General features: G+C 59.4%; 1 protein-coding gene across 2 annotated transcripts; it reads left to right on the top strand.

Moving 5' to 3' along the window:
• The first annotated feature begins 2,463 nt into the window (after positions 1-2,463).
• Positions 2,464-25,990, top strand: TLE2 (TLE family member 2, transcriptional corepressor). Of its 2 annotated transcripts, none has more exons than XM_053897504.1 (20): positions 2,464-2,770; positions 2,845-2,942; positions 3,404-3,467; positions 3,860-3,904; positions 6,105-6,167; positions 9,073-9,147; positions 9,367-9,550; positions 9,939-9,958; positions 14,293-14,400; positions 15,662-15,706; positions 16,255-16,404; positions 17,865-18,003; positions 18,772-18,932; positions 19,996-20,072; positions 20,783-21,032; positions 21,229-21,476; positions 21,565-21,712; positions 23,261-23,411; positions 24,297-24,373; positions 25,678-25,990. In XM_053897504.1, exons 1-20 carry the CDS (start codon positions 2,747-2,749, stop codon positions 25,783-25,785), a joined length of 2,235 nt encoding a protein of 744 aa, XP_053753479.1. In that variant the 5' UTR covers positions 2,464-2,746; the 3' UTR covers positions 25,786-25,990. The 2 variants fall into 2 exon arrangements, with proteins under 2 accessions (XP_053753479.1, XP_053753481.1); XM_053897506.1 differs by having other exon boundaries at positions 2,465-2,770; positions 9,370-9,550.
• The last annotated feature ends 351 nt before the right edge of the window (positions 25,991-26,341 follow it).

Genomic DNA, 26,341 nt, shown 5'->3' with positions numbered 1-26,341 from the left:
TCCGTTAGGAGGATGGGTTCTAGAACAAATCCCTCCCTGAACAGCCTGAGTTCAGTGTGTGTAATGGAGGGGTTGCCTGCAGGAGACACTTTGGGGCTGGGCCTGGAAGACGCAGAAAAGGAGCAGGAGTGAATTCCAGGAAGAGGTAACAACACACGCAAAAGCCCAGAGGTGGGAGAGAACACAGAGTAGGTACTGGGACTGGTGTGGCTGGAGCAGAGAGAGTGTGTGAACCGTGGACAGGAGGTGAAACCTGCATGGGGGGCGGATGTGTGCAGGGCATCTGATGCTAGCCTGAGGACCTGGGGATTTGTCCCGAGGGCAATGGGGAGCCATGAGAAGGTCTGAAGTGAGGGAGGGCCAGCCTCACAAAAGGTGACAAGAGTGAAATCCACTCGCATGGGGGAGGTAGGTGGCTTGAGCTCAGATGGGAGGGGTGAGGAGGCCGGAGGGGGGTGCGGTGGGGAGAGGGAATAGGATTGAGTGGTAGGCGGAGGGGAGAGAAGGGGCTGGGTTGAAGCTCTGTGTTGGGGGAGCAGGATGGACTGTGGGGCCTGGCAGGGTGAGGCACGGCGGGCGGGGGGGGGGGGGGGGGAATGCTACATCTAGCGCCCCGGGGGGACATCCAGGGGAGGCACGACACTTCCTGGAAAGGTTTTGCACACAGGACTTCACAGACCCCCCAGAACCTGGAGCTCCTGGCACTGCTTGATGGCGGACCTCCTGTTTGTTACAAGTTCCCAGCAGGAGTGTGGCCAGCGGATCTCTGGCTTTAGCTGGATGCTCTGTTTCTGTTTCTGGATGCACTGCCCGGCCTGTCCTATTCATTTATTGAGCACTTACTGTGTGCCTGGCTCTGCAAGGGATAGGCTCTGTCCCCACACAGCCTCATCGTGATCCTGTCAAAACAATAAAACACACCGTGCTGGGGCCCAGAAGGATCCAGAACAGGGCACGGTGTTGGAGGATCACAAGACGGGAGGCGTGAACGCCATGTGTGAACACCACTTAAATGGGCAGCCGGAAGGGGGTCTTCTTAGGAGGTGACATGCGAGCTGAGACTTAAATGGTGGGAAGCATTCCAGGCAGAGGGCCCCAGTCTGGTCAGCTGGGAAAACAGCGAAGGGCCTGAACGTCCCTCTGTCCCTGGGAAGAGGGAGGAGTTTGGGTGTTCTTGTGAGGACAATAGGGAGCCATTGAATACTCCAACACACACACACTCAAATCCTTATCCTCAGGATCTCTGTTCCTCTCCCCACCCTCGCATCCTCCAGATCTCATCTCCAATGTAAACTTCTTCAAAGACGCCTCTCCCAGACACCCCGGATAAGCAGGTTCCCTCTCCTTCATTTCCATACCTGCTCCCCAAACTCTTCCTTTGTGCACACAAATAATTCCATAATTACCAAGCCGTGGTCTTGTCTTGTTCCCGGAGCTCCGAGAAGGCAGGAATCTGTATTCTCCGCTCTCCCTTATATTCCCGGTACCTGGAAGGGTGCCTGCCAGGTAATAGATGTTCCAGAAACACCTGTTGGCTGGAAGGCAATGCTCTGAAGTTTAACAGGGTTTGGGGCACTATTTGCTCACTCCCGTGCAGACACAGATGCAGGGATTGATACAACGCAAGGGTTTCTCTCTGTTTGGCTCTCTGCTGTGCCCAGTGCCCAGCGCAGTGTGCCGTCCACAACAGGTGGTCGACACGCGTTTGTTGATCGACTTAACAAAAGACCATGAGGTTTCCCATAAGCAAGATGGGAATAAGAATGTCCCCCCTCCCAGGTGAGTGTCAGGTGTCTGTGGTCTGTGCTGGGAGGTGCAGCCCCTGCCCTCAGACACCTGAGTCTGAGGGCAGGGATTCAACTGCCGTTCTCCTGGGAGCTGAGTCTGAGGGAGGCGACAGCCCAGTCTGCTGGAGGTAGCAGTGGAAACACCAAATCCCAGCTGTGGGGGTTTTTACTCTGTGCCAGGCCAGGCTGAGGGCTGTTCATGAACCGCCTCCGCAAAAGCAGCCCCTGTGTCTGCCACTTTACAGGTGGGAATACTGAGGCCCAGAGAGGGGCCCAGAGAGACGCAGGTGTCCTACGTCTTAGCCCACTCCCTCAGAAAGGCCATTTCTGACCCCAACTGTCCCCTCCCCGCCACGCTGCTCCCCACTGTGGGCCCCCAGGTATTTCTTGGTTTCCTTGCGTGTCTCTCGCTTGGGTCCTCGGGGAGGTGGGGGGTGGGGGGGACGACGTTCCGGGAGGGGGAGGGGGACTGGGCGCCAGCCTCAGTTTCCCCACGGGTCGCCGGCCCGGGGTGGGGGAAGGGGCGGGTTCCCGGGGGAGGGGGGGGGGGTGCCCGCAGCCCGGAGGTGGCAGGGGCGCGGCGGGCGGGCCGGGTGGGCGGGCCGGGGGCGGCGGCGCCACCTTAAGGCGGCTCTGCCCGCGGCTCCCGGCCGAGCCCCGCCGGAGGGAGGCGGCTCCGCGCGGGGCCCGCCGCCCGCGCCTCCGCCGACACCGGCCGCGGCTCGCGCGACCTTCCGCGCCGCCCCGCGCGCCCCCCGCCCGGCCCGCGCCCCTCCGCGTCCCCGTCCCCCGCGCGCGCCCGGGGTGGGGGGGGCCTGCCCCGCGCCGCCGCGCCCCCTCCTCCTTTCTTCGGGCAGCCCCCCCCCCCGGCCTCGCCCCCCCCACCCCGCCGCCGCCTCGCGCCCCCGGATCGTCGGGCTCCGGCGGCGGCGTGGGTGGGGGGCTTGCGGACCGGCAGGATGTACCCCCAGGGAAGGCACCCGGTGAGTGGGGGCCCGGGCTGCGCGGGGTGGGGGGCGCGGGCGTCCGGGAGCTCAGACGCCGCCGTCCCCCCCAGACCCCGCTTCAGTCCGGCCAGCCCTTCAAGTTCTCGATCTTGGAGATCTGCGACCGCATCAAAGAAGAATTCCAGTTCCTTCAGGCTCAGTACCACAGGTGAGGGGGGGCGGGGGCGCCCCGCCCCGGGGGACCCGGGAGCCCACCCGGGAGCCCACCCGGGAGCCCACCTGGGCGCCCCCGGGGAGAGCGGCCGGGCCGCTGGGGGCCCGGGGTGGGGGGGGGAGGGGGGTGCGCAGCCAGGCGGGGGCGGGGCCTCCAGGGTGCGGGGCCGAGGGAGACCCCCCTCCCCCAGGGGCGAGGGAGGGCTTCCAGGTGGAAGCGCAGCCGAGGTGGCTGGGGACCGTCAGTGCTGGGACACTTGGAGCCTGAGAAGGGGCGGGAGGGGACCGGGACCCGGAGGTGGGCCGATAATGAGGAAGCGGGGAGGGGGCCAAGAGCCAAACCCATCGCTTTGGAAACTGGCCCAGATGGGGTGTCCCTGGGTCTTTCGCGGGGTGGGGGCGCGGTGGGGGTAGAGGCGGGGCGGAGCAGGACCCCATGCCCCGTCTCCTTTCCAGCCTCAAGCTGGAATGTGAGAAGCTGGCCAGTGAAAAGACGGAAATGCAACGACACTATGTCATGGTGAGGGGGTTTTCGTGCCAGGATGGGGCGGCGGGAGGGCTCCCTGGGAGTAAAAGCGCCTGGGGTGTGAATCCCCACTCACCCTGCCACTCTGGGCCTCATTTCCCTGTCTGTAAGTCGGGAGCCCCCCAACGCTTACAAACAATGGGACAAGGATGTCCCCTCTCCCCACTGGCATCTCTGAGGGGCCACGGTCTCTGGGCACTTCCTCCCTGCCCCCCCTCCCTGCTTCTTCCTCTGGTCTTGCCCTCTGGGCTCCCAGGGGGCTGGGAGGCTCTGCTCGCGGCTGTGATCCCCCAGCCTGGGAGCCCTTGGAAAACCCAGCATCGCCCTGAGCAGGGCTGGGCACCCACTGGCCCGGCGTACATCCCAACTGAGTTTTTCCTTTCTAGTACTATGAGATGTCCTACGGGCTCAACATTGAAATGCATAAGCAGGTAACTGTGGTGGGGGGTCGGGGAGGGGGGTGCTCAGTGGGAAGGGTGAGGGTCTGGAGCTTGAGGAGAGACCCAGCGATCTGGCAGTCTGGGGCAAAGCAGACCCAGGGAACAGGGGTCTTGCCCGATTTCAGCCTCACGAAGGAAAGGAGAACACTTCTGAACTTCTAGAGATATGGTTCAGCAGAGGCAAGAAGCGGGCAGGGACGGCAGGGGCCAGGTGTCCTGGTCAAGGAGGGCTTATGGCAGAGGCTGGCAGCCAGGTCGGGGAGGAGGTAGGGGAGACATCTGTCCCAGGGTGGGGGCCGGCCACACGGTCTTGGAGGAGGTCCCCTTCAGCCCACAGGGTCTGAGGTTTGGAGGTGGAACCTGATGGTCTGCGATGGACCTCAAGCTTCTGTTGCTGCTTTGAAGGTTCGGAGGTTGACCGTGATGTTCTGAGACTCTCCTGAGCTTCTAAGTCTGATTCAAGGTTCTAAGTTAGACCAAAAGGTTCCGAAATTGACTCCGGTTGTTCAAGATTGACCCCTCCAACCTGAGGCTGAACTCAAGGCTCTCTGATAGACAAGAGGGGCCCTGAAAGATTCTGAGGTTGATGGAATCTTAGATTTGGTCCCTGCGACTATCAGGGCAGTGGGCGGAGCCTGCTGGGTGGGAAGAGGAGGGGGGTGGGCTGAGAGGGTGGGGTGCCTGGGGGTGCCTGCCCTGGTGTGCTGTTCTGGGATGTGCGGGCTCTGCGGGATCTGGTGCGCGCCGGAGGGGGCTCGTCCGCCCGGAGCATGGTGTGGTCCCTTGGGTGCGTGAAATAGACTCTCTTGCAGGGTGAGGGGCATGTGCTAGGACCCAGTCTCTGTCCTCCTGCTGGGAATTCAAACTCTGCCCAGACCCAGCACCCAGCACCCAGCACCCAGCACCCCTCTAACCCAGGCAGAAGCCAAAAAGAAAAGCATGGACTGGCCGGGCACACACCTGGATATGCCCTAGCTGCCCCCCCCCCATCCCCACCCACACAGCCCCCGCTGTGCTCAGCCCCCGTGGGGCACCCCTGGCCCAGGCCCTGCCCCCGATGAAACCTGCAAGTAAGACCAGACTGTCTCTACTCCACTCCCTGGATTTCCCTCTACTGCACCCCCTATACTTTGACACCAGATATGTGGGTTTTCTGCACCCCAACCAGTTCGCACCCTGGCACCAGCAGATGTCCTACGATTTGGCTCAGTTCTGACACTCTCTGCCTGGAGTTGGTGCGGACCCCCTCCCCCCACCACCACCAAGTTCAGGGCTCAGCCCCACCGGACTGCCTCCATTGGACATGCCGATCAAAAGTCTGGGTCTCTGGCCCAAACTCGACCAACCGGCTATATATACACGTCAAGGGTTCCCATAATCCCCTTCTCAGGTTCAATAATTTGCCAGAACAGTCCACAGAACTCAGGGAAGCGGTTCCCTTTCCTGGATCACCCGTTTGTTATGTAGGATCTAACTCAGGCACAGCCAGGGGCAAGAGAGGTGCAGGGGAGGCAGGGGGCGGGGGCGCACCACACTCCCAGAACCTCCATGCGGTCACCCCCCCAAAGCTCTCCACCAACCCGGTTACAGACATTTGTGGAGGTTTCTTTCACTGGACAGGCCTCACTGATTAAATCACTGGCCATCGGTGATTAGCTCACCCTTCATCCCTCTAGTAAACTCAGGTATGATCGAAAGGGGCTTGTTGAGGACAGAAAAATGCCCCCCCCCTTGCCGTTACCCATCACTGAGAAATTCCAAGAGTTTTAGAGCCTCTGTGCCAGGAACTGGGGACAAAGCAAAGTAAACAGATTTTTTATCCCAACACTACAAAGCCCTCCTCCTGAGTGTGGTGCATGGGGGTCTCTGCCTGGCAGTGGCCTCAGCTTGCAGACGAGACCCAGACCCAGAGACGCGGGCCCGGTGAGGGCCACTCCTTTGTTTATGAGGACCCCACGGCTTCTAAGTACCCCATCTGAGTTGGGCGTCTACGTGGCTGCTTCCCGGGAATCTGTCGATGGCGCCTCGCGGCTGGTGTATCTGTCCTTGCCTTCCGGCTCAAGGCCGCCCTGGGCATCAGCTCAGCAGATCACTTCCTCAGCAGCCCCTCCGTCTGCCCCCGAGCCTGTGTGCCACTCTGGCTTCAGTGCCCCCACCCCCTCCAAGCTTCCTCCTCATTGTTTCCTGCCAGGCCGAGATTGTGAAGCGCCTCAGTGGTATCTGTGCTCAGATTATCCCCTTCCTGACCCAGGAGGTGAGTGGGCTGCTGGGACAGAGGGGAGCTGGAAGATGGGGGGCGGGGGGCTGGCTCGATGCCGATGCCGAGGCCACAGGCACTGGTTCTGCTGGGTGGCCTGGAGGGTACGGGGCTGGGGCAGGGGCTTCAGGGGCGGAGGGAGGTGATCGCTGACGGTGACGAGTGGGTGCAACCAGGCTGCCTGGGTCCGAATCCTGGCCTTGTGCCCTTGGCGGCTTGCCTTGTCTGTGTGGTTGTGGTGATCAGACAAGCTGATCCGTGCAAGGGTGATACTGGGTGCTAAGGAAGCACCCAATAAAAGTCAGCCCTTACATATGTCCAGTGGAATAAGCCAGTCACCGAAGGACAAATGCTGTCCAATCCCACTCACAGGAGGTCCCTAGAGGAGTCCCGTCCTGTCCACAGAGACAGAGAGTAGATGGTGGGAGCCAGGGGTGGGGCAGGGGGCGGGGAACCAGTGTTTCATGGGGACAGAGTCTCCGTTTGGGGAGATGGAAAGTTCTGGAGACGGATGTTTGCACAACAACGTGCATGTGCTTGCTGCTGCTGAGCTGTGCACTTAGAAATGGTTACGAGGATAATGCTTATGTATTTGTAACCACAATAATAATTTTAAAAAGCTGGAATCAGGGCAGGTGAAATAATAAGCAGTGTGAACAGCTCACTGAAACTTAAAAAAAAAAAAAAATCGGCCTTTCTAAGAATGCTCTGAGTGCGTGCCAGCCTCAGGACCTTTGCATCAGCTGCCCCTGCTTCCATCCGGAGCATTCCGTCCACAAGAGACATGAGGGCAGGTTCCACTGCAGGGTGGATAAGTAGGGCACCCTCACTGTGATGGGGAACAAAAATTTTGGACCCCACTGAATCTGAGATTTTCTGGAAGCTTGGGATGGAGGGATATCCTGGCTGGACTGAGAGTGTCTGAAGCCGGGGGTGGGGACAAGGTGGCTTAGTGAGTAGGGAGAAAATGGCAGAAATGAAGATAAAAAAAACTAAGAAGTGAATAAAGACACACATATGTGCCCCAGCGACTCCATTCTTCTAGATCGAGACTCAGCAAACTGCAGTCCAAGGGCCAAATCCCCCCCCTCTGCCTGTTTTGGTTTTTTAAAAAATGTTTTTAATGTTTATTTTTGAGAGAGAGAGAGAGACAAGACGGTGAGAAGGGGAGGGGCGGAGAGAGAGGGAGACACAGAACCCCAAGCAGGTTCCAGGCTCTGAGTTGTCAGCACAGGGACTGATGCGGGGCTCGAACCCACGAACCATGATATCCTGACCTGAGCCGAAGTCCTATGCTCAACTCAGGCACGCCCTCTGCCTGTTTCATTAATAAAGTTTTATTGGCACAGGGTCATGCCCACTCACGTGCATGATCTCTGTGACAGCTTTCCTGATAAAATGGCAGAGAAGTTAAGACAAGAACCTTCTGACCTGCAAAGCGGAAAATATTCTCTGTGACCCTTTGCCGAAAAAGTTTACCAACGCTTGGCTTAGACACCCTGACACACAGGTGTGCCACACACGTCCTCAGGGGGAGCAGCTCAAACCCCCGACCTCAGGAGTGTGGATAAACAGCCTTATACAGGAGCCACCAGCCACATGTGGCCATTTACACATTAAATTGTATTTCTTTTTTTTTTTTCTAAATCCATTTGTTTCTGAGAGAGAGAGAGAGGATGAGCAGGGGAGGGGCAGAGAGGGAGACAGAGAGAATCCCAAGCAGGCTCTACACCAGCAACGTGCAGCCTGATGCAGAGCTCGAACCCATGGACCTGTGACCTAAGCTGAAATCGAGTCTCCACTTAGCGGACTGAGCCCCCCAGGTGCCCCTGCCAGTTTCTACTTTTTGACCTGGGTGGTTTACCTGGGTGCTGATTTGGATGGTGGTTCTTTGCTGGGGGGCCGTGCTGCCCCAGGGCATTCTGGGCACCGTCTGGGACATTTGTGGTTGTCACCTTGAGGGAGGGGTGCTCCTGGCACGGAGGTAGGGGGGGCCCGGGGATGCTGCTCAGCCCCGCCTCCCCCTACAGCACCCAGGATGCCCCCACAGAGAACGACCTGGCCCCAATGTCCATGGTGCTGAGGGAGACGCTGATCTGGAAACCCCGATTATTTATTTATTTATTTTTAAAACATTTTTTAGTGTTTAATTTTGAGAGAGAAACAGAGCGTGAGTGGGGGAGGGGCAGAGAGAGAGGGAGACACAGAATCCGAAGCGGGCTCCAGGCTCCGAGCTGTCAGCACAGAGCCCGACGCGGGGCTCGAACCTACAAATCGTGAGATCGTGACCCGAGCTGAAGTCGGACACAACCCACTGAGCTACCCAGGTGCCCCAGGAAACCCCGATTTATAATTACTGGTTTTCACTGCGCTTGTGTGCCTGTTTCTTTGGCTTTGTGTTTGTTTCACGGTTTAAAATGGAAAGGGAGAGGGGCGCCTGGGTGGCTTGGTTAAGCGTCCGGCTTCAGCTCAGGCTGATCTCACGGTTGGTGGGTTCGAGCCCCCCGTCAGGCTCTATGCTGACAGCTCAGAGCCTGGAGCCTGCCTCGGATTCTGTGTCTCCCTCTCTCTCTGCCCCTCCCCCAGTCGCGCACCGTGTGTGTGTGTGTGTGTGTGTGTGTGTGTGTGTGTGTGTGTCTTTTTCAAATGTTCTGTGTCTCCCTCTCTCTCTGCCCCTCCCCCGCTCATTCTCTCTCTCTCTCTCTCTCAAAAATAAACATAAACATTAAACAAATTAAAAGAAAAGAAAATGGAAAGGGAGAGAGAAGAGAAATAACAAAGCTCTGGGAACAAGGATGGGGTGGAGGGAGGCGGGGGGCCTCAGAGGGCCCTGCCTGGCTGAGTGGGGGCTCCCAGCAGACGGGGAGCCTGAGCACCCCCTTCCCGGCCCCCCGCCTCCCAGCATCAGCAACAGGTGCTTCAAGCCGTGGAGCGGGCCAAGCAGGTGACCGTGGGGGAGCTGAACAGCCTCATCGGGGTGAGTCCGCCCAGCCCCTGCCCTGCCCTGGGGAGACCCCACCCCTGGGTCCCCGGCACCCAGGAGGTGCTAAGGCTGGAGGGTGCTGGGCAGGCAGCTGGCCTGGGCTCCGGCCTCCCTGGAGACTCTGGGGGACCCCCACAGCCCCCCCCCCCCCGGCCCAGGGGCCCTGCTGGGCGCCTGTGTGGCCCGGCCCCGGCCCACCTCTCCTCTCTCCAGCAGCAGCAACTCCAGCCACTGTCTCACCATGCTCCCCCCGTGCCCCTCACCCCTCGCCCCACTGGCCTGGTGGGTGGCAGTGCCACGGGGCTGCTGGCCCTGTCCGGAGCCCTGGCCGCCCAGGCTCAGCTGGCCGCCGTTGCCAAGGAAGACCGGGCAGGCGTGGAGGCCGAGGGACCCAGAGGTGAGCGGGGCAGCACGGGGCGGCCCTGGCGGGGGGGGGGGGGGAAGGGGCTGGGGGGGGGGGGAAGGGGCTGGGGGAGGGGCGAGGGTGGCACGGGGACTTAAGTGCGAGGGAGTGAAGGAGAGGGCCTGCAGGGCCATCGGGGTCAACTTCACTCCCCACTGGCTGTGTGTCCTGGGGCGAGTTACTGGCCCTCTCTGGGCATCTACCTGAATGGCTCAGGAAAGGAACGATCCACTCCTTTGCAAGGGTGTTGGAGAAGGGAGATCCTGAGCCCGGAAGAGGGCTCTGTCAACGCTGGAGGGGTGTGCCCTCTGGCACCATGGGCCGTGAAACCCTCACCTCTTCTCCTTCTCTCTCTCTCTCTGCCTCGCCTCCAACCTGCCAGCGGAGAGAGCTCAGAGCAGGGTAAGTCGAGAGGCATCCGGGAACTTGTATGATATTGGCCTTGCATTCGAATGTGGCTGAAGCCAGTGGCTCTGAGCTGCTAAGGTCCTCCCAGCAGGACGCCCGCCCCGTGTTCCAGCTGGGTCGTCTGGAGCGTTTCGGTATAGGAGGTGCCCCTACCGCTAGAGTTTTCTTTATGGAAGGTTTTCAATCGTGAGCTGGTTTTTGGGGGTTTGTTTTGTTTTTTGCAATTGAATAAATGCACGCACGTGGCACCTTCCGCTCATGAACTTGTCCATCATCCACTCGATATCACCGTCTGTCAGAGCGGTGCCCAATGGAAATAGAGGTGAGCCCTGTGTGTAATTTTTTAAAAAACTGCTTAATTTGGAAACAGTTACCAACGCATCGGGCATTGCAAAGAAAAGTGCAGGGAAGCCCCGTGTGCCCTTTACCCAGCCTCCCCCAACCGTAATGTCTCGGATAAAACACAGTACAGGATGCAGGAGACCGCACACAGGTGCAGCCCACAGTCTCCCCAGCATCCGTCATTGTGCTGTGAGCTTGGTGTGTGTGTGTTGCGGGGGGGGGGGGGGGGGGGTCCGTGTGGTTTTTTTTGCCTTTGTTCGCAGCATCACAATCTACTATGTGACTGCACATTTTCTAGTAGCCACGTTTATTTATATTTTTAAATTAAAAAAAATTTTTTAGCGTTTATTTTTGAGAGAGAGAGCACACGCGCACGTCAGCAGGGGAGGGGCAGAGAGAGAGGGAGACACAGAATCCGAGGCAGGCTCCGGGCTCTGAGCTGTCAGCATAGAGCCCGACGTGGGGCTCGAACTTGGGAATGGCGAGATCATGACCTAGGCTGAAGTCGGATGCCCAACCGACTGAGCCACCCAGGCGCCCCTCTCGTAGCCACGTTTAAAAAGTTAAACAGATGAGATGAATTCCGATAGTATATTTTACTTAACATCATGTATGCAGAATATTTCAACGTATAATCGACATAAAAACTACTAATGGTATGTTTTATGTCCTTTTTATTGTGCTAAATCTCCACGATCCAAATGCGTTTCGCTCTTAGAGCTCATCTCGGCTTGCACCGGGCCCCCACTCCCCCCCCCTGCCGCCGGGGACACTGGGCAGTGTCTGGGGACATCTGTGGTTGTCACGACCACACGGCCTCTGCCCTTAGAAGGTCCCATTTCCCAGATGCGAAGCTTGAGGCACAGATCTTGAGAACAGCGGTGGGGACCCTCAGTCTTCGCTGGGCCTAGAGATGGGCATCTCGATCCCCGTGTCTCTGTTATGTGTGACACATATGTTCCCCTCCCCTGCTCACACTCTGTCTCTCTCTCTCAAAAATAAAAATATATAATACATTATATAATTATATAAATATATATATCTCATATATAAAATATTTTAAAAATATAAGACAACTGCTTAAACAAATTTTTTTTAATGTTTTAATTTATTTTTGAGAGACAGAGACAGAGCGCAAGCCGGGGAGGGGCAGAGAGAGAGAATCCCAAGCAGGCTCCGAGCTGTCAGTGCAGAGCCTGACGCGGGGCTTGAACCCATCAACTGTGAGATCATGACCTGAGCCGAAATCACCAGTCGGAAGCTCAACCGACTGAGCCCCCAGGTGCCCCGAAGACAATTCCTACAGAGAAGGGGACCGTGTGGAAAGGGGGCTGCACTTGTTTCCCATGGTTGTTAGAACACATTAGCACACACTGCATGGCTTAAAACAACACGGATTTGTTCCCTTCCTTGTTCTGGAGGCTACAAATCTGAAACCGAGCTGTGAGCCCTTCTAGCATCTGGTGGCCTCTGGGCTTGGGGCTCCTTGGCCTGTGGCTGAATCATTCCGTCTCTCCTTCTGTCCTCAACGTGGCTTCTCCCCTGTGTGTCTCTTGCCCTTTAAGGACACCAGTCCGGGGCGCCTGGGTGGCTCAGTCAGTTAAGGGTCTGACTTCGGCTCAGGTCACGATCTCACGGTTCGTGGGTTCGAGCCCCGCGTCGGGCTCTGGGCTGACGGCTCGGAGCCTGGAGCCTGCTTCGGATTCTGTGTCTCCCTCTCTCTCTGCCCCTCCCCCGCTTGCCCTCTATCTCTCTCAAAAATAAACAAACATTTAAAAACCTGAAAAAACAGGACCGTAGCCCCGTTGCATTAGGGCCTACCCGGACCCACTATGCCCTCATCGCAATTAATCACTTCTGCGAAAACCCTACTTTGGGATAAGGTCTCCTAGTGAGGTTCTGGGTGGGCACGTAACTTTGGTGGACCCTGTTCAACCCCGTAAAGGGACCGTGACCCCCTGACCCTTGCCCCGAGCCCCCTCCCATCCAAGTCTCCTGAGCGACCCCAGTCGTTTTGCAGCGCCTCCTTCCAGACTTCTCCCCTGTGTAACACGTGTCACACACACAGAGACACGAGTTCGAGGCAGCAGAGGCTCCGTGGTGGGAACATAACTGCCAGAGAGGGAAGGGGTACGAGTAGCAGTTTTCGCACAAGAGATCCCGCCCCCAGGGGACACCAGCCCGTGTCTGGGGACCTCTGTGGCTCTCACGACTAGGGGTACGCCTGGCATCGAGTGGGCGGGGCCAGGGTCGCTGCTCAGCCCCCACAGTGCCGAGTGGGGGGAAACTCAAGGGACATCCTGTGCGTTTCTGAATTTCCCTGCACGAACGTGGGCTCACCGCGCGCCGGGCCCCGCGTCCGGCTAAGCGTCCGCAGCCCGCTGTATCTTCCCCGCAACCCTAGGAGGCGGGCACTGTTGCGATGATCCCCGGGATCATCCACGGGACACGGGTTGAGCGTGCGACAGGTTGCGTAACCTGCCCGAGGTCTCAGAGCCAATGAGAAGCCGAGCTGGGATTTGCGCCCAGCCAGTCGCCTCTCTGCCTCGGTGATGCATTGAGGCCATCTTTCCGTGCTGTCACATCTCTAACGTCTCTACTTGTTTTTTTCTTTTTTAAGATGTTATTTTTGGGGCGCCTGGGTGGCCCAGTTGGTTAAGCGTCCAGCTTCAGCGCAGGTCATGATCTCGCGGTTCGCGTGTTCGAGCCCCACATCGGGCTCTCTGCCGTCGGGGCAGAGCCTGCTGGGGATCCGCCGTCTCCCTCTCTGTCTGCCCCTCCCCCTCACTCTCTCTCTCTCAAAAAAATAAAAATAAAAACACTTTTCAAAACTATCTTTAACAAGAGATTTTATTTTACTATTTTTTTATTAAAATTTTTTAAATCTTTGTTTATTTATTTTTTTTTTTAATTTTTTTTTTTTACATTTATTTATTTTTAAGACACAGAGAGAGACAGAGCACAAGTAGGGGAGGGGCAGAGAGAGAGAGGGAGACACAGAATCCAAAGCAGGCTCCAGGCTCTGAGCTGACAGCACAGAGCCTCACGCGGGGCTCGAACTCACGAACTGTGAGATCATGACCTGAGCCGAAGTTGGACACTTAACTGACTGAGCCACCCAGGCGCCCCAATCTTTGTTTATTTTTGAGAGAGAGACAGAAAGCAAGTGGGGGAGGGGCAGAGAGAGAGGGAGACACAGAATCGGAAGCAGGCTCCAGGCTCTGAGCCATCAGCCCAGAGCCTGACGTGGGGCTTGAACCCACGAGCCGTGAGATCCTGACCTGAGCCGAAGTCGGACGCTCAACCGACTGAGCCACCCAGGCGCCGCTCTGCTTTCTTTTTTAAGCGGCTGCACGCTTTTGCATCTGTGGCCTGCTTTATTTCCTAGTGGCCCATCTTGCTGAACATGGCTTTGAATCCTGTGTGCGGTTTGCACAGAGCCACCCAGCTCTCAGGGCCCAACGTCTTATCTGCCCATGAAATCAGGCTTCAAGATAAGATCTCAGTTGAAGAAATGGTTCCAGAACTGCAGTGCTTGAGAAATCACTGTGTGGGGCATCCCCTGTGTACAGCTGGGGAGACTGAGTCCCAGGGAAGGAGAAAACTGTCCGAGGGCACACAGGCAGGTTGATGTTGTGTCTCTGTGCTGGCACACCCAGCCCTTGACCTCCGAAGGTTGGTTGTCGACATCTGGTGGGCTGGCTGGGCATCCTGCCTCGGCCCCTAATTCGCTGTGCAGCCCTGTCTTCCTCAGGCTCAGTTTCCCTGTCTGTGCAATGGGATTAATCGTCACTTCCCCAAAGAACTTGCTGTGGGGTCAAGACCTTAGCATCGAGCCTGCCCTTGGAAGGTCCCATTTCCCAGATGGGAAGCTTGAGGCACAGATCCTAATAACTGTGTTTGGGGACCCTCGGTCTGGGCTGGGCCGGGGCGGAGTCTGGGGCCCCAGGGCCCTGACCCTCTCTCCGGCCCTTGTGTCTCTGCAGAGCGCGTCCCCCTCCCCCCCTGAGAGCGTGGTGGAAGAGGTGCGACCCGGTGGCCCAGGGGGCAGTGGGAAGCCGCGAGCTGAGGACAAGGATCTGTCGGGACCTTATGTAAGTGGGGGGCAAGCGGAAGATGGGTGGGCCCCCCAGCCCCGCCCCTCAGGGCCTCCCAGAGCCCAGCTCTGGCCGCGACTCTCTCACTCTGGGGCCTTCCATAGCTCCCCACTGGGCACGGAGCACTGAACAATGAGAGGAGCTGTGGGGCCAGGCCCAACTCCAGTTGCTCTGTCTCCGTAGCCTCTGGGGCACATATCTGTTTGCCCACCTCCTGGCTTTGGGTCCGGCTCTTCAGCGCTCTGGCATTCCCCTCCCTCTGCCCCTCCACGAGGCGCAGAATACTCTCTCCGGGGCCCTCCTCCTGGGTCAGGACCACCCCCACCCCTCACTGCACCTGCAGTTCCTACTCTGGCGCCCCAGGGGCCAGGCTGCAAGCTGGGGCTGGGACTGGCTGGCTGGAAAGCACCTGTCCCATCTACAGGGACAGCCTTCTCCTCCCAGCTGCCTGCTGGCAGGCCCAGCGTTGGCCAGTCCTGCTGTTTCTCAGAGATGCCTTTGATCTTTAAAAAACATAGCAGCTTGTTCTATACCCGTCAGCAGCAACGGGTATTTTAAAGAAGAAAACTGGGGACGGGGCGGGGGGTGGAGGGCAGGGGGCAGTCAACCCCCCCCCCCCGCCCCTGCTGGGAGATGTGGCCTTCAGGCTGCAGCCTTGGTCTTCCCTTGTTTTTCCAGCCAGACCGGAGGGCAGCCCCACACGCCAGGGTTTCTCCCAAGGGCAGTGGGGAGCCATAGAAGGACGTAGTACAGATGTGGGGACAGGTGTAAAGAAAGTCCTCTGGGGCAAGCTTGGAAGGCTACCTGGAGGGGGCGAGGCTGAAGGCCAGGAGCCTAAGGAGGGGATGAGGTCTGTGCTAGGCCATGGGGATGGTGGTGGGCAGACGATCCCGGGAGGTTGACTGGCTCCGTGGAGAGAGAGCCAGTTGGGAGTTTATGGATGAGTCCTGGTCCCCGAACGGGACGTCCCATCCCGTCACCGAGGAGGAGACTGGGACCCAGGGAGGGCCGGGAGGCGCTCGGGGCCCCACAGCAAGTCTTGGGCCCTAAGTTCCATCCCCTCCTTTTTCTCCATGAGAGACCCGCCCCCAACCCCTTGCACCTGAGCAAATGGCAGCCTTCTGTCTGAACTAAGCACATAGGCCTCTGAAGCCCCAGAATCCCGGTCAGACCGCGGCTGGCGGTCTCCTGGGATCAGTAAGGGGGCACGGAGGTAGCGGCATGGCCAGGGCAAGCTCTTTCCCCCGTGTCCCCCCAGGAGAGTGACGAAGACAAGAGCGATTACAACCTGGTGGTGGACGAGGTGAGTCGGGGCCTGGGCACAGAGGATGGCAGGCTTTCCCGAGTGTTGGGGGACCCAGAGGGAAGAGGGGAGGTCCTGGCCCCCCCTGTGGATGGCTGTGTTGAGGGTGATGTGGGGGTAGGGGGAGTAGGGGATAGAGGGACACCCCAGGCTGACCCCCTCTCCATAGCACAGGTGGGGAAACTGAGGCCCAGAGAACCCTGGCAATGGGCAGCAGAAGTAGCATCCGGCCCTGGCTCACTGTGTGACTGGGACAGTACGCCCCCGTCCCTGGCCTCACTTTTCCCCATCTGTTTAATGGGGGACAACAGAGCCAAGCCCTTACACAGTCGTTTCTGTGTGGGTTTATGGAGTAGGTACTATCAATCCCATTTTACAGATGTGTAAAGTAAGGCACGGGGGTGGGGGGGGGTGGTTCATAATCCTCCCAAGGTGGATCGTAGGGACCCAGGCTGGAGTGCGGGGTGGGGTTGGGGAGGGGTATATAGAGAGGGGCTCTCCTTCTTTGCCCAGTTCACCTCCACTCAATGTCACCTCCTCAAACCCAGGACCAACCCTCGGAGCCCCCCAGCCCAGCTATCACCCCATGTGGAAAGGCGCCCATATGCGTCCCCGCCCGTCGGGACCTCGTGGACAGTCCGGCCTCTTTGGCCTCCAGCCTCGGCTCCCCGCTCCCCAGAGCCAAGGAGCTTGTCCTGGTAAGGAGTAGGGGAGGCCTTGAAACTCACTTTACGCACCCTGGGGACCTGGAAACAGATGCCACTCGATTAGATGTCGAGCAAGGAGAAAGCAGCCCTGCTGGGGTCTTTCCAGCGGGTTGACCAGCATTTCCTTCATGATTATTTGCCACCTTCCTAAAATCTGCCTCGACTTTATCCAGGTATTTTCCCCAAGTCGGCGTGCTCTGTTGAACCTAAATACATATCAAAAGACTACTCACCCTCTTAGGGAGAAAGGGAAGCATCTCTTGCAACAAATAGGAAATCCCTTGGAAATAAACACTCAGCTGCAGAATGGCTGCTCTGGGACTGACTCCAGCCTGGCAAGTGTTAAAGCCTTGGAGAAGCGGGAGATGCAGCAGCCCCACCTGAGAGGTTGTCCCGTTCCCCCCCCTCCCCCTTCCCGAAAGGCAAGAGCATTACTATGGGAACAACTTTCCCAGTGCCAGGTGTAGGAACCCCTCAGAGCACGCCCCTTAGGCATTCACAGCCGGGCTCCGTTTGGTCCCACCCCTGCCCTCACCAAATCTTCCCCAGACCCCTGCCCTGCGCTTACCCAGAGAGTGCGTCGGTTTCTAGGCCTCCCCTCCCAGCAGGTTGCTATGGCAACCGCCGAGGCTGGGGCTGCCGGTTGCATCTCCTGTGACCTCCTCCACTCCGGGAGGCCAGAGGGGGAGGGGCAGCTCTGCTCTCCGGGAGAAGCCCCCAGAAGGCCTCCCTTGTCCCACGTGTCCCCACCCACTCCCCCTGGTGGAGTGGGGTTGGCAGGAAACACGTGATTGTGTAGTGGAAAGACGGGACGGGGACGTGAAGTTTCTTGAAAGGCAAAGGAGGTGACAGCAGAGAGATGACAGCCCGTGTGCTCCTCCTTGGAGATCCCCTCCCCCTCTCCTCAGGTGTCCCCGCAGGGAGAGACAGCTGCAGGGGCACCCCGCCCCCTGAGAGCAGCCAGGGGCACCCCAGTGCTGGCTGCGGGTCCCTCGCCTGGGTGCAGGCCTGTGCTCCCCTCCTCCTGAGTCCTCTGACTGTCGCCTTCCTCTGCAATGCCTGCTCCCTGCCCCGTGTGCCCTTGCTTGAGGCCTGTCTACACCCGCACTCCTCATACCTGATCATGTGCGCGCTGGGCTCTGGCAGCGGGTGCCGGTCCCCCCCCCTCCCCCCCACGCCGTGTGCAGCCCTGCGGGCATTGCGTGCCCATTCCCACTCTGCTGCCCGCCTGGCACTCCCAGCCTGTGGACCCCGCGTGTCCCTGTGCTCAGGGCATCAGCGGTGGGGCCCATGCCCTTGAACCGCACGTGCTTGGCGTGCAGACACCTCCTGTGAGCCCCCGCCTAGCTCCCTCCTCCGGTGCCAATTTCTCACCAGATAGTGGGCAGCAGGGGGCCAGGTGCTGGTGCCAGGGTGGGGGTGGGGCGTTCAGTCCCGACCTTTCTCCCCAGAATGATCTTCCTGCCAGCACTCCCGCCCCCAAGTCCTGCGACTCCTCCCCGCCCCAGGACGCGCCCACCCCAGGGCCCAGCTCAGCCAGTCACCTCCGCCAGCTTGCTACCAAGCCAACGCCTGGCACGGACAGTGTCGGTGAGTGTCCACTGGGGCCTGAACAGGTCTCTTCTCGGGGGTTGGATTCAGCTCTGGGATGGCCTTGACCCCTTCCAGGACTCTGAGCCCAATGCCGCCTCACCCCGGGCCTCGGTTTCCTGTCTTGGCTTGTCGGTTGGGGAAACAGAGGCCCAGAGGGGAAGCGATCTACTCAGGAGGTTTAGCCTTCTGCACGGACAACACAAGGTTTGGAGTCAGACAGCCTGGGGTTTGAGGCCGGCCTTGGATACTACTCGTCAGCCGCATGACCTTGGGCGAGCGACTCAAACTTTCTGAGCCTCAGGTCCCCCCTCGTTAACGTGGGCTCTGCTGTCATATGGCCAGGCCCTGCACTGGTTCTGGGTTCCCAGAAAGAAATCAGCCCTGGAACGCGCCCTTGAGGAGTTCCCAGATGGTGGGGACGGAGACGCAGACCCCTAAGCTTCCAGCCCCTGTGATCGTGGCGGGGATAGAGGCAGAGAGCCAGAACGGGCTAGGGGTGGGGCGAGCAGGCTCAGTGATGTTCCTGAGATGTTGCTGGACTTTGGGTCTCGGTGTCGAAGGGTGAGTAGGAGTTCAGCAACCGAGGAAGGCAGGGGAACAGCATATGAGCCAGAGGGAACGGTATCCTCAAACATCTGGACACGTGACAGGGTGTGGTGGATGCTGGACGGGAACGCAGCAGCCCCGAAAGACCAGCCAAGGCAGTGGAAGGCCGGATCTGGGTCCAAGGTGTCTGAAGACCTATCTTTGTCTCTTCTCACTCAGCCCTGAGGAGCCCCCTGACCCTGTCCAGTCCCTTCACCACGTCCTTCAGCCTGAGCTCCCACAGCGCCCTTAACGGGGACCTCTCTGTGCCCAGCTCCTACGTTAGCCTCCACCTGTCCCCCCAGGTCAGCGGCTCTGTGGTGTATGGACGGTCCCCCATGGTGAGTCCTCAGTGTGGGGGCACCGGGAGGTATCGGAGGGCACAGGGGCTGGGGGCCGGGAGGAGAAACCAGTTACACAAGAGACAAGGGGACAGGGAAAGGGACGGGAACCCTGGCTTGGCAAGCGCATGCGGGGAGAGGATCTGAAGGTCTCAGGAGCTCCACAAGCTTAATACAAGTAACATATAACTGGAAAGAGCAGCTGTGCTTATGCCGCATTATGAGGAGCAGGGAGCCCCAGCCACGGGGCACAAGGGGCCCATTCGACCTCCCGGCAGAGGGCATACAGTTGTTGGCCCTGATTTTTAAGGGGCTGCGATGACTCTGGTAGATTACTGATGAGGGACTCACCTGGGGAGAGGACTGGAAGCGAGGTCTCATGAGAAGGAGTTGAAGGAATAGGGCCTGAGACCCTGAGCTGGGGCCAGGGAGGGAGCAGACAGGGACTGGGTGGGCCCCAGAGGGCAGCACAAGGACAGACGGCTGACAGAGTGAGCCACCCTGGAGTAGACAAGGGTGCCTCCAGAGGGAAGAAAATGCTGTCACGGGGGACATCCCAGACCCAAGGGATGTTGTGCAAAAGAGGTCAGCAAGTGTTTTCTGCAAGAGGCCAGACATTAAATGGTTTTGGCTTTGCCGACCAGTTGGTCTGGGTCAAAACTACTCACCTCTGCCTTCATAGCTCAGAGCCACCATAGACAACATAGAAATGAACGGGTGTGGCTTTGTACCGATAAAACTTTATTTACAAAAACGAACAGGGGGCCAGAGTTTGCCAACTCTTGCTCTAGAGCCGGTCAGACTCTTCGGGGTCCTTCCAAGCCTGGGATTCTAGGATTCCCTGGGCAGAGGCTCTGGGGTTCCTTCAAGTGCAAGCCTCTGCTCTCCTGTCTGTAGTGCAGCGGGAGGAGAGGGCATCTCTGCCTTCTTAGGGAGGGGCTGACTGGGGATCAGATTGGGGATCCTCTCATAAACAGAGAAATACGGCAGGTGAGCATGGGGGAAGGCAGAGGTGGGTTTGAGTCACCTGCCCTAGGACCCTTCCTCTTTGGCATTTTGGCAGATGGCATTTGAGTCTCATCCACATCTCCGAGGGTCATCTATCTCCTCTTCCCTGCCCACTATCCCTGGGGGGAAGCCGTGAGTATTGGCTCAGGGATCCCTGCCTCCTGTCCGCTGCTTACATTGTAGGGTGGGGGCTGGGGTTCCCTGCTGTCTTTCCAGAAAGTCTCTGGAGGAGCTCTCTGGAGAGGTATGTAACAAGAAAAATGCAGAAACGGGGGTGGGGGGTACTTTTGCCTTCCCCACCCCCACCCCGGAGACATTCGGCATGTCTTTGACATTTTTGGTGGTCAGGCCCACTTCCGGCCTCTATGGGGCCTGGGATACAGCTGTACATCCTACAGTGCGCAGAATGCCCCCCGCCAACCCCAGGGCGCCGCAGCCCCAAGTACCCAGGAACTCTCCGCCATGATGGGAATGTTCTATACCTACAGCTGTCCAACCTGACTGCCATTGGCCACCTGTGGCTTTCGCCACTGAGACACTGAAGTTGTAAATTGATTTCAGTCTAACTGGCCACCCGGGGCTGGGGGCTCCCAGTGGGTCCCAGTCTCTGGAGCTCTCAAGGCGTCTCCCTGGATCCTCGCTACTCAACACGCATTTACTAAGTGCCTGCTTGCCAGGCTGCGGGCCACTGGCTAGGCCACGCTGACTGTCCCATCCGTCACCTGGGATCCAGGGTTCCCCACCCCCCGGCCCCGAGCCCCCGGAGCGGGACGGGCACCCGGCCGGGCCGCCACCCCCAGGGCGGTCCCCTCCCCGCGCGTCACCGCCCTCCTCCCGTGCAGGGCCTACTCCTTCCACGTGTCTGCCGACGGGCAGATGCAGCCGGTGCCCTTCCCCTCGGACGCGCTGGTGGGCGCGGGCATCCCGCGGCACGCGCGGCAGCTGCACACGCTGGCGCACGGCGAGGTGGTCTGCGCCGTCACCATCAGCGGCTCCACGCAGCACGTGTACACCGGCGGCAAGGGCTGCGTCAAAGTGTGGGACGTGGGGCAGCCGGGCGCCAAGACGCCGGTGGCGCAGCTCGACTGCCTGGTGAGGGCGGGGCCCGCCGGCGGGGGCGGGGCTTGTCCGCAGGGGCGGGATTTCCGGGCCGCCGGGGGCGGGGCTCGAGGCTCGGGGAGAGCGGGGGCGGGCTGGGGGGCGCCGCGCGCTTGGGGGCGCTCTCGGGGGGTGGGGAGGCCCCGTCGGGGAGGGCCAGCCCCACACCGTCGCTTCTCTCCCGCCCCAGAACCGGGACAACTACATCCGTTCCTGCAAGCTGCTGCCGGACGGCCGCAGTCTGATCGTGGGAGGGGAGGCCAGCACCTTGTCCATCTGGGACCTGGCGGCGCCCACCCCGCGCATCAAGGCCGAGCTGACCTCCTCGGCCCCGGCCTGCTACGCCCTGGCCGTCAGCCCCGACGCCAAGGTCTGCTTTTCCTGCTGCAGCGACGGCAACATCGTGGTCTGGGACCTGCAGAACCAGACCATGGTCAGGTGGGTGGCCCCCGCGCCCCTCGCTTCGGCGCTGGAGCAGAACCAGCCCCACGACGGACGCCTGACGCCTGGGCCCTTCTCCCTCCAGGCAGTTCCAGGGCCACACCGATGGTGCCAGCTGCATCGACATCTCCGACTACGGCACTCGGCTCTGGACCGGGGGTCTGGACAACACGGTGCGCTGCTGGGACCTGCGGGAGGGCCGCCAGCTGCAGCAGCACGATTTCTGCTCTCAGGTGCCGCAGTGGGTCTGCCGGGAGGGCGATAGAAGCTTCAGGAATCCGGAGCCCCCTCCCCTCCCCACAAGGCACTCACTTCCAGAAACTGAGTGGGGACCAGATACCTGTGACCCGTGTCCATCTTTTTTGTCCTTCTCACAAATCCATAGGCCTTACCCCGCCCCCAACCCCATGGAAACACAAAGGCACTGATTCAGAGTAAGCTGTGGGTCTACTAAGACCCTCGGATCACTTTCCCAGATGCTTTTGCTAAGTCACGCCCCCATTCATTCCTTCCTCTTCTCCGGTAGCCCGATTCTCTTCCCAGCCTTCAATCTCTTGACCCGACTGAGAGCTCCTGACCACCCCCCAGGACCCACTGGGGAGCCACTGATCTAGGTCGACAGGGAGAGGTTGACATAGGAGTTGGGCAGAGAGGTCTCCGTTGAGGGCTCTGTGAGAATCCAGGCTAAAGGATGAAGTGAAGGAGCTGGACAGGATCTGGAGACTCCTCACGGCTGAACAGAGTCACCCAGATCCTCTCTCCCACTGCCTTGGGGGCAGGACGGGAGCTTCTTGGCCTGACATTTAAGGCCTCTGTGCTCTAGTCTCTCTCACACACACCATGCCCTCAGATGCATCTGGACCTCTCCACTTACTGTTCCCTCTAGCTGACATGCTTTTCCTTCCCTTTTCTCCAATCGGTGAACTCCTACTCATCCTTCAAAACCCATCTCCATTTTTGCCCCCTCCCGTGAAGCCTGGAGATAGTAGCTAACGCCCAAACTCTTTCTGTTCTACCTTCTCTTCTCTTTAGCTTAAAAGTTTCTTTGATAAGGAACTCAAGGGTGCAGGTGGATATGGCTGTCCATCCCCTGGCCCTGAGACTTAGATGGGTTGTTCTCTGGGGACCCCATGGTGAGTATCTCTCATCCCACTGGGCCCCCGTCTTTGTGCAGGAACTCTGTACGGGCAGGAGAGCACACGTGAAAACTTCCAGTCTTCTCTCCGCTGTCCATTTGTGGTTCTTTCCACACGCGTCCTGTCCGTAGGACTTCGACAGGGTTAGGATAGAACAAGGCGTTAAGCCTCTCTCTGCCTCGCTTGGGGTGGGGCACACGGAACGATGAGGCCACTGAGTCCTTTCACATCCAAGCAAAAGGAGGTGTTGGCAAGCGGGGAAAAGTTCCGAGCTGGGAGTCCGAAGGCCTCGTCTTTCACGGATCTCTGACCTTGAGCGAGCCCTGGCCTCGAGCTTCCCTTCTGCCATCTGCTCAAGGGGGGCGACTGTCCTCGCCCGGCTTCTCCCTCTCCCTCCTTCCCTCCCTCCCAGAGCTGTTGTGCGTTCTGAGCAGATAATGGATGTGAGGCCCCAGGGTTCCGTGTAATTCTGATTAATATTAATGATCCGACATGCGGTTCCTGCTGCGTTCCAGGCCCTGGGCCAGCTGCCTCTCCACGCAGGGCTGCCGCGGGAGAGCGGTGGGCCCCTCCCCTGCCGCTCTGGGCCTCCTCCAACCTCTGCAGGGGGGGGTTCGATGTCCCCTCTTTCCTCTGCACCCCCAGATCTTCTCCCTGGGCCATTGCCCCAACCAGGACTGGCTGGCCGTGGGCATGGAGAGCAGTAACGTGGAGGTCCTGCACGTGCGCAAGCCCGAGAAGTACCAGCTGCACCTTCACGAGAGCTGCGTGCTGGCCCTCAAGTTCGCCTCCTGCGGTGTGTGTGCCTGGAGGGCGCGGGGCGGGGCGACCCAAACCCCACACCCACCGGACAGCCCCCACAACAAAACACAGGACGCCCAGCGGAATTGGAATCTTTCTGCTTAATGTTTATTTTTGAGAGCGAGAGACAGAGCGCAAGTAGGGGAGGGGCAGGGAGAGAGGGAGACACAGAACCCGAAGCGGGCTCCACGCTCCGAGCTGTGGGCACAGAGCCTGACGCGGGGCTCGAACCCCCGAGCCTGGAGATCGTGAGCTGAGCCCCAGTCGGGCGCTTAATCGGCTGGAGCCACCCAGGCATCCCCTCGGTGGAATTTTGAATCTTAACGAGCCGTTGGTTAGCGGAGGTTTTTCCCAAGTGCGACCCAGGACATGCTTACGCTTAAAAGCAACTGATTTGGTAATACAAATACATCCCCAATATTGCCTGAGATACACTGACACTAAAAAAAAAAAAAAAAAAAAAAAGCAGCCAAATGATTTTCAGCATAAGTATGCCCCGAGTACCGCATGGGACACACATGCATTAAAAGAAAATAAATAATGAAATCCTGGGGGCACATCTGTATTAAAATGGTTTGTGATTTATCTGAGATTCACAGGTACCTGGGCATCTTATGTTTTATCTGGCCACGCTCTCCTGGGGGCTCCCCCTTCTTGAAGGCCAGATGGGCCCCCGCCCCCGGGGGGGCCTTGACTTCACCATCTGGAAAATGGGGGGGAAGGAGGGGCCCACTGGTCCCTTTGTGAGAGCGGAGGTGCCAGAAAGAAAGGGAGAGACCAGGCCTGCTGGACCCTGTCTGCCTGCGGCCCACAGCCGGGGGGTGGGGGTGGGGGGCTCTCTGGTCTCTCCTGCTGGAACCCCCTGCTCTCCCTCCCCCAGGGCGCTGGTTTGTGAGCACCGGGAAAGACAATTTACTGAATGCCTGGAGGACGCCGTACGGAGCCAGCATTTTCCAGGTACCCAGCCGCGTGCAGCCACCGCCCTGCAGGCCAGGACGTGCTGCACGCAGGGGCCCCGGGGTGGCTGAGCTGGTGGTTAAGCCGCGGAACTTCCCCCGGGTCCTGCGAGGTCCCCCCCTTCCCCACCAGCCAGCAAGCTACTAAAGCAGGGTCTGCAAACTGCAGCCTGCGGGCCGCATCCGCGTGCAGCCTGGGTCCTTTTTGTGCGTGCTTCCTCTTTTTAATACATTAAGACTTGCCATCGTGACCGTTTCTAAGCGCACACACACTCACACTGTTGTGTAACCACCCCTGCCATCCGTCTCCAGAGCTTTCCGTCTCCCCAGACCGAGACCCTGTCCCCATGAAGCACGGACTCCCCGCCCCCTGCCCCATCCCCTGGCTCCCACCGTCCACCCTCTGTCTCTCTGGACGGGACTCCTCTGGGGACCCCCTGTGATGGGGTCACGCAGGACGTGTCCTCCTGTGTCTGGCTTCTGTCACTGCTCAGTGTCCTCCGGGTCTGCCCACGTGGTGGCAGGAGGCAGGCTGCCCTTCCTTCCTGAGGTTGGGCCACAGCCTGTAGTCTGGATGGATCGCGTCTTGCTTATCCATCCACCGCTTGACGGACACCTGCTTTGTTTCCGCGTTCGGGCCGCTGTGAGTCGCGCTGCCGTGGACGTGTTTTCATTGCTCTTGGGCAGAGAGGTCTTGGGGTGGGATTGCCGGGAGCTGTTTAACCTCTGGACTGCCCTCCAACTTTTCCATCCCATCAGCAGTGTACGTGGGTTCAAAACTCTCCGCGTCCTCAACAACTTGTTACTGTGTCCTTTTTTGTTACAGCCATTCTAGTGGGCGTGCAGTGAGTTTTACGTCGTTAAAGGGGTGTAAAACGAAAGGACGATAATGTGACGTAGATTTATTTGGCCCCCGGACTTGTTGGCTAGAGACTCATTTGGACCTTTGGCAAAGCCTGAAAACTTACTGCCGGGTCCTCCACAGGAAACGTTTGCTGGTGTAGGGTCATTGCGCTGTAAGCCTCGGCTGGCCCTCTGCTGTGCCGTGTGGCCTCGTGCCCGGTCCACACCCTCTCTGAGCCTCCCAGGAAAGGGCGGGGCTTCGGTTGGGGCTCTCTTGGTGTCACGAGAACAGGGGACCCGCCCTTCCCAGGATCTGTCACCTGTCCGCCCAATCCCGCTGGCCCTGCCCCTTCCCTCTGAACGTCGTGCAGGGCGGTCAGGGGCACGGACCGGACACCAGACGGTGCTAGTATCGGCCACGCCTCACCTCCCCTTCTCTCCCTCCCCCACCCCTGCCCATAGTCCAAGGAGTCCTCCTCCGTGCTGAGCTGTGACATCTCCGGAAATAACAAGTACATTGTGACAGGCTCGGGGGACAAGAAGGCCACGGTCTACGAGGTGGTTTACTGAGCACCCCCCCATCTTCCTGCGCCCCTGGCCTGGCTCCTGGGGGAGGGGCATCCAGGACAGAGAGCCCGGCACCCCGTCTCCGTTCATACCCGTGAGCGCCAAGCCTCGTCGGCCCTCCGGCTGGCTCCCTGCCATCTTCCCCTGCTGGACACGGCGCTGGACGGGCAGGTGGACTTCGGGGAAATAAATGTGCTTATCGCAACTACCTTTCTGTCCTGGGCTGGGGAACCAGGGCTGTTGCTTTTCTTGGGCGCTGTTACCGCGGAAGGCTGTGCGGCCGAGGGTGAGTGGCATCCCGTCCCTCAGCCTCCCTTTCCTCCTCTGGACCCCGGAGGACTGCATTCTGCAGGGGCGGCCGGGAGAGTCGGAGTGCTGTCGAGCAGCAGGGCTTACGTGGTGCCCGGTGGCAAGGAGCCACCAGACCTCAGTGGTTGAAGGCGGCGGACGTTTCTCTGCCGCTCGTGTCCACGTGGTTTGCAGGGCTCGACGGCGAGGAGTCACTCGGGGCCCGTTTCTGCCGTCACGTGTAGCTGCAGGATCCAACGTGGCAGGGGAG

The sequence above is a fragment of the Panthera pardus genome, unplaced genomic scaffold, assembly GCF_024362965.1.
Source record: "Panthera pardus isolate Hobbes unplaced genomic scaffold, ASM2436296v1 HiC_scaffold_8, whole genome shotgun sequence".
In the NCBI taxonomy this organism is placed as follows: Eukaryota; Metazoa; Chordata; class Mammalia; order Carnivora; family Felidae; genus Panthera; species Panthera pardus.
Note: the sequence above shows the minus strand (reverse complement) of the source record. Positions and strands in the feature narration are given on the sequence as shown.